Below are 13,464 nucleotides of genomic sequence, written 5' to 3'. Positions count from 1 at the left end.
CAACAGGATATGCAAAAACACAACAACAACAACAACAACAACAACAACAACAACAACAACAACAACAAATATCACACATTAAAAGCCTCCTGATACAGGGCTGCCTTCAGATGTCTACAGTTGTTGTTTAGTCATTTAGTCGTGTCCGCCTCTTCGTGACCGCATGGACCAGAGAACGCCAGGCACCTCTGTCCTCCACTGCCTCCCGCAGTTTGGTCAAACTCATGCTGGTAACCTCGAAAACACTATCCAACCATCTCGTCCTCTGCCGTCCCCTTCTCCTTGTGCCCTCCATCTTTCCCAACATCAGGGTCTTCTCCAGGGAGTCTTCTCTTCTCATGAGGTGGCCAAAGTACTGGAGCCTCAGCTTCACAATCTGTCCTTCCAGTGAGCACTCAGGGCTGATTTTCTTCAGTATGGAGAGGTTTGATCTTCTTGCAGTCCATGGGACTCTCAAGAGTCTCCTCCAGCACCATATGTCTACAGAAGGTTGTATAATTATTTATCTCTTTGACATCTGATGGAAAGGCGTTCCACAGGAATAATAATAACCTAGTCCAGCATCCTGTTCTCAGATTGGCCAGCCTGTGGGAAACCAGCAAGCAGGACTCAAATGCAAGAGCCTTTTCTCCTCCTGCAGTTTCCAGCAATTGGTAGTCAGAAGTATTGCTGTTTCTGACCATGGAGGCAGGACAGAGAAGAGCCCCCATCTCTTGGTCTGGTCACTGAGGTCCAGCTCCGAGGACCATCTGGCAGTTCCCTCACTGTGAGAAGTGAGGTTTCAGGGAACCAGGCAGAGGGCCTTCTCAGCAGTGGCGCCAACCCTGCAGAACGCCCTCCCATCAGGTGTCAAGGAGATGAGTAACTACATAACCTTTCGACGACATTTGAAGGCAGCCCTGTTTAGGAAAGTCTTTAATGTTTTATTCTGTTTTTATATATGCTGGAAGCCTCTCAGAGTGGCTGAGGCAACACAGTCAAACGGGCGGGGTACAAATAATGAAATTATTATTAAAATTCTTCTTGTTGGGAGCTGCCCAAAGTTGCTGGGGAAACTATTATTATTATTATTATTATTATTATTATTATTATTATTATTACTGTGATGCCCATCCCTTCTAAGCTAAACCATACCTTTATGCTTGGAATGCCGTAGGAACGAGGAAGAGGTTGCTGGGGGTTAAAAAGCATTGATGGTGTCACCGCTTCTAAAAGTACTCCTATGTTTTTAATAGCCGCCAGGCAGAAGTTCAAAAGGGGCTTTGTGGTTTGGTGTTTCTATGGGGAAACGGTCAGCATGACTCTAAGTACCGATGCAATAGGTGCTTTGATTACAAAATGTTTTGACATGTGCTTTGCTTTGCATTTGAAATGAAATTTCATGGTGGGGGGGGAAGGCTTTGCAGAATCGGTGGATGGTTGATTTATGCTGGACCCCCCTTTTTAATCCTAGCCAATGGACATTACAATTCCCGAAGCCAGTCACTGAGGTCCACAGATAACCGGAAGAGAGATGATGCCGACGACATGCAACAGTATGGGTATCCTGCGCCTCAAATAGGTAAGTCATTAGCACAACTGAAAGGAGGATAAGGTAGTCATTGACTCGGTTATGTTTACCAGTGTATAAGGTATCTGAGAAAGGAAATTGATGCACAACGGCTTCACAAAATTCCTGTGTGACCCAGCCAGAGTTAAGCACATTTTAAGTCCAGTTAGTTTCAACAGAGCACAGATTTGCACATGTTTGACTTCCCCATTAAAACCGATGGAATTTAAAAGTGCTGGGATGTGGCAGGGCATGCGCAGCCGACACAGATTCCCTGTGTGGATCGTGCATCACGAAATGAGAGATATGCAGAATTTAGTAAACTAATCTATGCAGTCATTGGATCACAGCCCTAACAATTTAATACATTCCAGCTCTAATTTTTTCTGGAGGCTAACACCACTTCTGCTAATCCTTGGGTATTTGATGTATAAATGGTGCATAATTTTGACTATAGGAGACGGAATTAATTCTGACTTGGAGGAGGCGAGAGCAACCTCATTTGAATGTGCGATTCAAGGACAGAGGGGCCTGCGAAAACACAGGAACCAGTCACTGAAAAGGCAAAGCCCAGACACGATTAGACTATAACCAGGAACAGCACCTCCACTAGGCAGCATGAGAAATGTCAGCCCCACCTCCGACTATTCCTCTGGAGTCTCCACACTTGGAGATTTACTAGCCTAGCCATACAAAAATGTCTTGTGCCTCTGGCCTAGAACCCTCATACCTATGGGACCGCCTCTCTCGATATGCCCCGCAGAGGACCTTAAGGTCCATAAATAGCAACATCCTAGAGGTCCCGGGCCCTAAGGAAGTCAGATTAGCTTCAACCAGAGCCAGGGCCTTTTCAACACTGGCTCCAGCCTGGTGGAACGTTCTGTCTCATGAGACCAGGGCCCTGCAGGATCTGATCTCTTTCCACAGGGCCTGTAAGACAGAGTTGTTGCACCTGGCCTTTGGCTTGGAGCCAATTTGATTCCCTCCCCCTCTTTCTCTTTTCTTTGTCCTTTCTCCTCCTGTGATGAGGCTGCATTCTAATATTTTAATGTTTCAATATTTTAATGCTGCATTTTAATCTTGTTGCATTCATTCAACTTGTTGAGTTGCATTCATTCAACTTGTTTTTATTATTGCTTGTTAGCTGCCCTGAGCCCAGCCTTGGCTGGGGAGGGCGGGGTATAAATAAAAATTATTATTATTATTATTATTATTATTATTATTATTATTATTATTATGCCAACTCTGAATGCTTCTCCCATCAATACCAGCCACCATGGCAATGGGGAGAGATGATGGGGGGTGATGGGATCTTTGGTTTTGCACCATGCTGGATACTTCCCACTTTACATGCAATGTTGTCCCAGGCCACTGCCAGGTAGGAGGGCCAGGAATGTACCTGGTCAGCATTTTGGAGAGCCCCCCGCCAGGTTGTAGCAGACAGCCCTGGGCCAGATGTTGACATGTTCTGCACCCCGACAGGTGATCCAGCTGCTGAGGAGTGGTCCCCATGGAGCGTGTGTTCGACCACCTGCGGGGAGGGCTGGCAGACTAGGACGAGGTTCTGTGTGTCGTATTCCTACAGCACGCAATGCAGCGGGCCCCTCCGGGAGCAGCGGCAGTGCAACAACTCCGCCGTCTGTCCAGGTGATGACCTTCCACGGCTCACATATAATTCTCCCTGCCGCTACCTCCCCAACCACAGGGAAGTGGGCGCTATATCTACTCATCTGCATGCTAATAGGCTCTGCTCTAAGGTCACGTGACTTCTGCAACAAAGGAAGAGGAATTCTGCAACCTGAGTTGATTACCTCCCACCCCCTAAGCAAATTTCTGCAATTAGTATGCATACTTTCTGGAGCTACACCGGGTGCTAAGGCCCGCAGCCCGAGGAAAATGGATTGTATTCCGCTACCTCCATCATTTTGACATTTCACCCATGCTCTCTAGAGAGACAGAAACTTGCTTTGCAACTTGCAAGACATTCACAAATCCACTGACTTCACTCTAGCCACAAAAATGTTGCCAACTTGAGTGGTTTCTTAAAAAAAAAAAAATCAACAAGCAAGCAAGGTTATTATTGAGGTCAGGGTGTTGGAGGGATTCATAAAAAATGACCTATTTATTTAATATTTACTTTTGGATACTAATTGGAAGATGAGTAATATAAAGGTAAAGGGACCCCTGACCATTATGTCCAGTCATGGCCGACTCTGGGGTTGCGGTGCTCATCTCACTTTATTGGCTGAGGGAGCTGGCATACAGCTTCCGGGTCATGTGGCCACCATGACTAAGCCGCTTCTGGTGAACCAGAGCAGCGCACGGAAATGCAGTTTACCTTCCCACTGGAGCGGTACCTATTTATCCACTTGCACTTTGAGGTGCTTTCAAACTGCTAGGTTGGCAGGAGCAGGGACCGAGCAACGGGAGCTCACCCCATTGCAGGGATTCAAACCACCGACCTTCTGATCGGCAAGTCCTAGGCTCAGTGGTTTAACCCACAGCGCCTTTTGGATACTAATGGGAAGATGGGTACTATCCCTCAGGAATAAACCTCATTGAAACCTCCTCATTCACACGTCACAAGCATTACTTAAAAGCGTAAATAAAACACAATTTCTTCATGTTTACAAGGATGGCTTTGGATTCTAAGTCTACATGATGGGAGCTAGTTTCTTACAGTTGCTTCATGCAGGAGAGAGATGGGGGGGGAGCTTGGGAGTTTGGCAGGAGGCCACAAAGTACATTTCCCCCTCTCTTCTAGTCTCAATGCTTCCCCTTTGCTGACTGGAGGCATGCAAGTTTGCTTATGCTTAAGATGAGCAATAACCAAGCTGACAGCTCCTTGGTTGACCTCCTCTGCTTTCATTTCAGTCCATGGGACATGGGACGAGTGGTCTCCGTGGAGCCTGTGCTCATCGACCTGTGGCCGAGGGTACAGAGATCGCACACGGACCTGCAAACCTCCTCAGTTTGGCGGCAACCCTTGCGAAGGACCCGAAAAGCAAACCAAGTTCTGCAACATCGCACTTTGCCCCGGTAAGTTGGCAAAGAAACTTTCCCACTTGCTCTTCAGCAGGTGAGGTTTTGGGCTCAAAGGGGCACCGATGAATTAGGAAACTTGGAGGCTCCATACCATAATTTCTCCCTGTATCTGAGAGTTCCAAATTGCCCCCCTTGTTTTCTAGGTGAGAGGAACCCATGCACTGCAGCAGGCTTTTGCAAACTGGGGCCTTCCAGATGTTTGGATTGCAACTCCCACCAGCCTCAGCCAGCAACATCTGGAAGGCACCAAATGGAGAGAGGGTGGATGAAGGGTTCTCAATCTCATATTTCCAAATTTTGCACAAATGCAAATGCAGTTTGACACAATTTTCACTTCATTGGTGTCTACCTTCCTCCCTTCAACACACACACACCATGAGCCCATTGAAATAACATGATATGGACAGAAATTGCAAAATTGCAAAGATAAAAGAAGGGTTTTTTTAAACAAATAGTTTCTTCATATTTACAAGGTTGGCTTTGGACTCTTAAGTGTACATTGTGGAAGCCTGTTTCATGGCTGCCTCATGCAGGAAAGAGGTGAGAGGAAAGGGTGGAGATTGGGGTTTAGTGAGAAGCCACAAAGTGTATTTGCCCCTGACTTTCTGTTAGTCTCTGCTGGGATACTGCTGGGGAGATGGGGAAAATTGGCAGGCCCCCAGCAGGCTCCAGCCACAGGCCGGCAGCCGGGCGATCTCTGGTACAGCATCTATCAGCCACATGAACCTCAGATACGTTTAGAGACTCGCATGCTCTTATCAGCAGAGTGAATAACTTCTCACAACGGAAGTGGTGGACAGTGACATGTGTAACAGTAATTTACAGGCGTTTATTCAGCATAGTTCAGGATCAAAGGAAAAAAACATGTCTGCTTCCCTTTGTGTCCAACAAAACAGCGATAATGCAAAAGCTATATACAAAGGGAAGTTCCCAGCAAGTCTGTGCTGGAAGTAAACAGGCACGTGACACACAACAGTCATTTCTGTTCCCTTTTAAGGTGGAACAGAACTATATCCTAACAGTCTCAACCCTGCCCTTTTCTGGCTGGGGCATGCAAGGTTGTTTATACCCAACATTGTCGACATCTGAGTGTGTACTGGACAGTCAAAGAGGAAGTGCAGTGGAGAATGATGTGTGCAGCCTGGAAAAAAAGTGCAGCCTGAAAATGATGAAAATCTAGCAGTCTGAAGCCAGACCCCCCATAGGTGTCCCCATTTTCCAGGGACGTTCCTGATTTAGGGAAGCCATCCCGGTTTCTGATTTTTGATCCTGTAATGTACCACTTTTCCTTAAAGGTAAAGGGTAAAGGGACCCCTGACCATTAGGTCCAGTTGTGGCCGACTCTGGGGTTGCAGCGCTCATCTCGCTTTATTGGCCGAGGGAGCCGGCGTACAGCTTCCGGGTCATGTGGCCAGCATGACTAAGCCCCTTCTGGCAAACCAGAGCAGCGCATGGAAAGGCCATTTACCTTCCCGCCAGAGTGGTACCTATTTATCTACTTGCACTTTGACATGCTTTCGAACTGCTAGGTTGGCAGGAGCAGGGACCGAGCAACGAGAGCTCACCCTGTCACGGGGATTCAAACTGCCTACCTTCTGATCGGCAAGTCCTAGGCTCTGTGGTTTAACCCACAGTGCCATCCGCGTCCCGCCACTTTTTCTTGTTGTTGTTGTTTAGTCGTTTAGTCGTGTCCGCCTCTTCGTGACCCCATGGACCAGAGAACGCCAGGCACCTCTGTCCTCCACTGACTTCCGCAGTTTGGTCAAACTCTTGCTGGTAGCTTTTCCTTAGGATGTCCCTATTTTCATTGGCGAAATGGTGGAGGGTACGCAGTCGTCCAGTCCCAGAGCCGTCTGAAGGCAAACCTTTATAGGGATTGCTTTCTTTTTTTATGTTTCATGTCTTATTATGTTTTAATATATGTTGGAAGCTGCCCAGAGTGGCTGGGGCAACCCAGTAAGATGTGCGGGGTATAAATAGTAAAACGATCATTCAGGAATGGGACCTCCCTCTTTTCATCGGAGAAATGTCGGAAGATTTGTGAAGCTACACAATTCGGGGGGAGGGGAAACCAACCCAACATATTGGATCCAAGGTCACTAGCCAATATGACCCAACGCAGCTATAAGGGTCATAGTGTGTGGGGTGTGTGTGTGCACACAAAACAGTGCATTGCAACTGAAAATAAAGGCGGGAGATGCTGTTGAACTGCATTATCTACACAGCAAGAACCTTCTAGATCAGACCAGTGAATCTGTTCTTACCATGGCCAACAAGGTGCCCACGGGAAGCTTTCAAGCAGGAGTTGAGTGCAAGAGCACTTTTCCCTCCGCTTTGCTGGCTTCCAGAAACGGGTATTCAGAAGTATGATGCCCCTGCCACACATAGATAGGTGAGTAGGTCTATTTACCAATCTCTTTAATCTCCTTAAGTTCCCACTTGGATTACGTCCTCACATCAATATTGCTGGATCTGCTTTGGGGACATATATTTATATTATTTATTATTTATTATTTATTTATTATTATTTATTTATTATTATTTATTTATTATTATTTATTATTTATTTATTTATTATTTATTATTTATACCCCGCCCATGTTTAATTAAACATTAAAAGCTTCCCTAAACAGGGCTGTCTTCAGATGTCTTCTAAAAGTCTGGTAGTTGTTTTTCTCTTTGACATCTGGTGGGAGGGCGTTCCACAGGGCGGGCGCCACTATCAAGAAGGCCGTCTGCCTGGTTCCCTGTAGCTTTGCTTCTCGCAGCGAGGGAACTGCCAGAAGGCCCTCAGCACTGGGCCTCAGTGTCCGGGCAGAACGATGGGGGTGGAGACGCTCCTTCAGATATACTGAACTGAGGCTGTTTAGGGCTTTAAAGGTCAGCACCAACACTTTGAATTGTGCTCGGAAACGTACTGGGAGCCAGTGTAGGTCTTTCAGGACCGGTGTTATGTGGTCTCGGCGGCCGCTCTCAGTCACCAGTCTAGCTGCCGCATTCTGGATTAGTTGTAGTTTTTGGGTCACCTTCAAAGGCAGCCCCACATAGAGCGCATTGCAGTAATCCAAGTGAGAGATAACTAGAGCATGCACCACTTTGGTGAGACAGTCTGTGGGCAGGGAGGGTCTCATCCTGTGTACCAGATGGAGCTGGTAAACAGCTGCCCTGGTTACAGAATTGACCTGTGCCTCCATGGACAGCTGTGAGTCCAGAATGACTCCCAGGCTGCACACCTGGTCCTTCAGGGGCACAGTTACCCCATTCAGGACCACACCTGCCTCCTGTCCCCCCAAAAATCATTCCATTTATACCCCACCTTTTTCAAGGTGGCATACACCGTTCTTTCCCTCCTCTTTTAATCCCCAGCAACAACCCTGAAAGGTAGGTTAGGCTGAGAGAAGACCATGACTGGTCCTAGGTCACTCAGTGAGCATCATGGCTGAGCGGAGAATCGAACCCTGGCCTCTCAGGTCCTAGTCCGACACTCTAACCACTGTGCTACATTGGCTCTCCAAAGAGACTTCCCAGACAGATACAGTCTCTTAAAAAAATTGAGGCAGCCATGGGTAGTGTGTGAGGTGTGTGTGTGTGTGAATTATCTTAAACCTCTGCAGCAAATGAAAGAGCAATCTACAGGGAAGCAGCTCGCTGCAACCCCATCTGGTCTGATTAATGTCTACTAGTGAGCACAATGGTAATCAAACGCCAAACGGGCACCAAATCGGGGAGGCAGTCAGAAAGGGACAATGAGAGCAATTCAGTGCTTTAGAGCCTCGCCGGCTGCATCGGTTATTGTTCCGGGGATTTATAACGGCAAACAATGACAACTCACCGTTGCAGGCACAATGCAGTTGTTTGGTGTGCGGCAGGGACTCTTGGAGAATGAGCCACTCGCTGGAGGAAGGCAGGGAGAGGAATGGGAAGTCAGAGGGGAGAAAGTGTCTAATTGCAGCAGAAGCTCTGGCTGGCTGATTGCTGTTTGATTTGGTGCAGTGAAACTCGGGTAAATGAAGTGCTAGGCTTTCAGAAGGAAGCACTTGGACAAATGATCGGATGCTTGTGTTTCTTATCCCACTATTTTATCACTCCCTCTCCCTTTGATATCCAATAAGTGGAAAGATACTGGTACACAGGATGGAGGAAAGCTTGATAATTTGTGGGGATCTACAAACACATGACTGACATGGCTAAGTCGCTTAGGGTGAGCACCTTCCGCTGTCTCTGCAACATTTGTCTCCCCTTTCATAGAAATGACTTAGCCATTTTCACCGTCCCTCACAAAACAAGTAAACTTAGGGGGTGTTGAAGCTCTTCTGCAGCCAGTGCTGAGGGCCTTCAGGTGGTTCCCTTGCTGTGAGAAGCCAAGTTACAGGGAATCAGGCAGAGGGCCTTCTTGGTGGTGGCACCTGCCCTGTAGAACGCCCTCCCACCAGATGTCAAAGAGAAAAACAACTACCTGACATTTAGAAGACATCTGAAGGCAGCCCTGTTCAGGGAAGCTTTTAATAGGTTATTGTATTTTAATATTCTGTTGGAAGCCGCCCAGAGTGGCTGGGGAAACCCACCAGATGGGCAGGGTATAAATAATAAATTATTATTATTATTATTATTATTATTATTATTATTATTATTATTATTAATGACCAACATCAATGTCTGGGGCAAGTGTCTCATACCAGAGCCTGTTTTCGTTCTTCCCATGGAACCCGATGGGAACCATGGGAAACTGAGCTGAGTGATGGGATAGTCCAGCATGAGACTCTTAACCTTAGGGTTATTGGTTTGAACCCCACATTGGGCAAAAGATTCCTGCACTGCAGGGGGTTTGGTCAGATGGTTCTTGCAGTCCCTTCCAACCCTACAATTCTGTGATTCTATGGTAGAGTGTGATTGATTGATTGATTGATTGAATGAATGAATGAATGGAAAGTCTAACAAAGAGAGAGATTAGGATCTGATACCTGATTTACTGTATTTTTCGCTCCATAAGATGCGCCTGACCATAAGACGCACCTAGTTTTTAGAGGAGGAAAGGGGGGAAGCCCCATTTTGGGGGGGATCAGTTCACAGTTGTGCAGCTTCTTTTGCAAAGGGAAAAAATCCTGTTTTATGGGTTTCAACTCACAGTTTTGCAGCTTCTTTAGGAAAGGAAAAGGAGCCGTTTCTACAGTTTCCAGATAGATAATCTAATCAGCCAGTCACATGTCGCTGGGGAAACGAACAGCCTCCATCTGTAGAACATTCAACAATGGAGGCCTGGGCAAGGGGCTGGGGCCAGAAAGGGAACCAGCGATCAACCACACATTCGCTCCATAAGACACACAAACATTTCCCCTTGCTTTTTAGGAAGAAAAAAAGTGCATCTTATGCAGCAAAAAATACAGTATTTATTTTTTTAACTAGATGTTGAGAAAATCTCTCCCCAAGCTGTGTTCTTGCTTGAATCCTGCTAGTGGGTTCTCTCAGGAAATCTGGTTGGCCACTGTGAGAACAGGATATAGAACTAGATGGGCCATGGGCCTGATCCACCAAGCTCTTTTAATATTTTTAATATGCCATTGATGTCAGCTCCTGAAAAAAAAACTCATGACTTCTTGCCCTTCCTGGGGACTTCTGGAGACATCTGATTGGCCCTAATGGGAAGGAAAAAGCAGAACTGCCCTGCTGGCTCGACACTTCCTTGAGAATGCCCAAGCTGGGTTTTCTGGACGGATCTGCACTGGTTGCATATCTAGAAAATCCTTCCAGTAGCACCTTAAAGACCAACTAAGTTAGTTCTTGGTATGAGCTTTCGTGTGCATGCACACTTCTTCAGATACCAAGTGTGCATGCACACGAAAGCTCATACCAAGAACTAACTTAGTTGGTCTTTAAGGTACTACTGGAAGGAATTTTTTTATTTTTTACTTTTTACTATGGCAGACCAACACCGCTACCTATCTGTAACTAGAAAATCCTTCTTTGGCTTGGCTGGATGACCTCCTGGAGCCTTCCAGCCTTACAATTTGTTAGGAATTGACGCTTGGACTTCCTCCTGCTGGAGAGATAATGAGCCCTCTGCTAATGAGCTGAAGCCTTCCAGAAATAATTAGAGTGGGTCTGTCATGTAAGGAAATATTTCAAGATATACCTCTCTAATAAAAGTATTCATATTTCATTCCTAACCTGCACTTGGCATAAGGGGGCTTTTTCCAGCTGAATGATAAATTACGGCTGATATTTCAGATCAGAGAACTCCTTCGCCTATTCGCGTTAATTAAGTGATGCAAGTAATTGTGCGTTCTGAGTTAGGCTTGAGTTGGCTGGCTTCTTTGAAGTGGTACGTTATCTAGCGGGTTCTGAAGTTTGCACCGGGACATGTGGGGGGCCTTAAAAGTGATAAACTTGGTGCTTAAAATAGACATGTCTTGGTTTTCCGTTTTCCGACCACCCAGTGACAACCTGACGGTATTATTATTTTAGCCCTGGCAGTGCCAATCACCCATGACTTATCTGCAGATTACAGAAGTAGATGGTGCTGAAATGTCAGGGAGAAAGCCGTCTTGTCAAAATGGAAGCGGTTTTGACAGTTAAACACGCAAACATGCACACCAGCCCTGAGGAGTCAGTAAATTGCTTCCCTGTGAACAGGCTTCCCCCTCTTGCCTGCATCTGGCATGAAAGCTTGCCTTATCTGTCGCCCTCCTGATCCCAACTTGGGACTCTGCAGTTGGACTACAGTTCACATCAGCTCCAGTCAGGATGGCATGTGGTCAGAGATGATGGGAGCTGTGAGTTCAGCAATTACTGAAAGACATCAATTGAAGAAAGCCCGTTCATCTTGCACAACTAGCATGTCTTCAGGCAGTATGTAGTTAAACTGTGGAACTCACCGCCACAGGAGGCAGTGATGGCCAGTGCCGGATTTATGTATAAGCTAAACAAGCTATAGCTTAGCGCCCCACTATTTTTTTTTGGGGGGGGGGAATTAAAGGGGGAAAAACTGGATGTACATTTCCAAAATATGAGTTAAAAAGCAAATAAAATAAAACCTACATACAGCAACAGTGTTTTGTGTTGTGTAGGCTTCTATGATGCAAGTCGTGGGCCCCGCTTGCTCACTTGCTCCCTAAAATATCACTGATTTGCTCCTTTCTATATATAGGGTGCCTCCATTCTGCATGGAGTGGTTGCATGGCAACATGCGCAAATGGCTTGAGATACCTATTAGGTCCAACAATTACCATATAGCATCTATTCAACACAAAGAGCAGAGGCAATTTGTTATTGATAAAAGACAGCTGGGCATATAAAGGGCCCCATTACCTTCAGTAGCTTAGGGCCTCATCAAACCTCCTGAAACTCCCTGGTCCAGAGTGGGGTAACTGTGCCCCTAAAAGACCAGGTGCGCAGCCTGGGAGTCATTTTGGACTCGCAGCTGTCCATGGAGGCATAGGTCAATTCTGTAACCAGGGCAGCTGTTTACCAGCTCCATCTGGTACACAGGATGAGACCCTCCCTGCCCACAGACTGTCTCGCCAGAGTGGTGCATGCTCTAGTTATCTCTCGCTTGAATTACTGCAATGCGCTCTATGTGGGGCTACCTTTGAAGGTGACCCAGAAACTGCAACTAATCCAGAATGTGGCAGCTAGACTGGTGACTGGGAGTGGCTGCTGAGACCGTAAAACACCGGTCTTGAAAGTCCTACATTGGCTCTCAGTCATTTCCAAGCACAATTCAAACTTTTGGTGCTGACCTTCAAAGCCCTAAATGGCCTCAGTCCATTATATCTGAAGGAGCATCTCCATCCCCATTGTTCTGCCCAGACACTGAGGTCCAGCTCCGAGGGCCTTCTGGCAGTTCCCTCCCTGTGAGAAGCCAAGTTATAGGGAACCAGGCAGACGGCCTTCTCGGTGGTGGTGCCCACCCAGTGGAACGCCCTCCCATCAGATGTCAAAGAAAAAAACAACTACCAGACTTTTAGAAGACATCTGAAGGCAGCCCTGTTTAGGGAAGCTTTTAATGTTTGATGTATTATGACATTTTAATATTTTGTTGGGAGCCTCCCAGAGTGGCTGGGGAAGCCCAGCAGATGGGAGGGGTATAAATAATAAATTTTTATTATTATTATCCGACCCTGGTGACAGCCACCAGTTTGGATGGTTTTAAAAGAGGACTGGACAAATTCACGGAGGAGAGAGCTGTGGATGGCTGCTAGCCTCAATGGCTACGCTCTGCCCTCCACAGCTGGAGGCATCAATGCTTCTGAAAACCAGCTGCTGGAAACCACAGGAGATAAAGGGCTCTCGTGCTCAGATCCTGCTTGTGGGTTCGCCATAGGCATTTGATTGGCCACTGTGAGAATGGGACTACACAGTCAACACAGACTAGATGAGTCATTGGCATCGACTGCCTTTCTGTGTTACTATAGAAACAACAAAATACACAACAAAATATTACGGCAACAAAATATACAACAAAGAACATACACCTTATAATAATCTGATCCAATACAAAAAAACCATAATAAAACAGAACTTTAAAATGGAACGACTTATACTGAATAAAGCAATATTCAATAATTTATTAGAATATAATAGCGCACAATGACATTAACTCTCAAAACTGGATTGTTGTAATAACCTGCAGTTTTATAAGAGTATATATTTAAAGTAGATGAATATATGAGTTAATTTGGAATACGCAGAAAATATAATAAATAAATTTAAGGGACCACAGAAAGAGGGGGAAGGAAGTCGGGTTTCGAAATGTTAAGATGATTGTAAAATTATTGAAATGTATAAACCTGAAAATCATATTTTAAAAAAATAATAATAGAGAATTGATTGGGAAACTAAAGAACTAATGATATAACATATATAAAATAAAA

General features: G+C 45.9%; 1 protein-coding gene across 3 annotated transcripts in view; it reads left to right on the top strand.

Annotated features, from left to right (window-relative positions):
- ADGRB1 (adhesion G protein-coupled receptor B1) overlaps positions 1-13,464 on the top strand; it is a 393,844-nt gene that overhangs the window by 199,768 nt on the left and 180,612 nt on the right. For all 3 annotated transcript variants that reach the window (XM_081918643.1, XM_081918644.1, XM_081918645.1), the window contains exons 4-6: positions 1,454-1,561; positions 3,032-3,196; positions 4,424-4,588. In XM_081918643.1, coding sequence (XP_081774769.1) covers positions 1,454-1,561; positions 3,032-3,196; positions 4,424-4,588 — 438 coding nt within the window. The remainder of the gene's footprint in view (positions 1-1,453; positions 1,562-3,031; positions 3,197-4,423; positions 4,589-13,464) is intronic.

The sequence above is a fragment of the Podarcis melisellensis genome (assembly GCF_964234715.1).
Source record: "Podarcis melisellensis genome assembly, chromosome: 7".
Taxonomy (NCBI): Eukaryota; Metazoa; Chordata; class Lepidosauria; order Squamata; family Lacertidae; genus Podarcis; species Podarcis melisellensis.
Note: the sequence above shows the minus strand (reverse complement) of the source record. Positions and strands in the feature narration are given on the sequence as shown.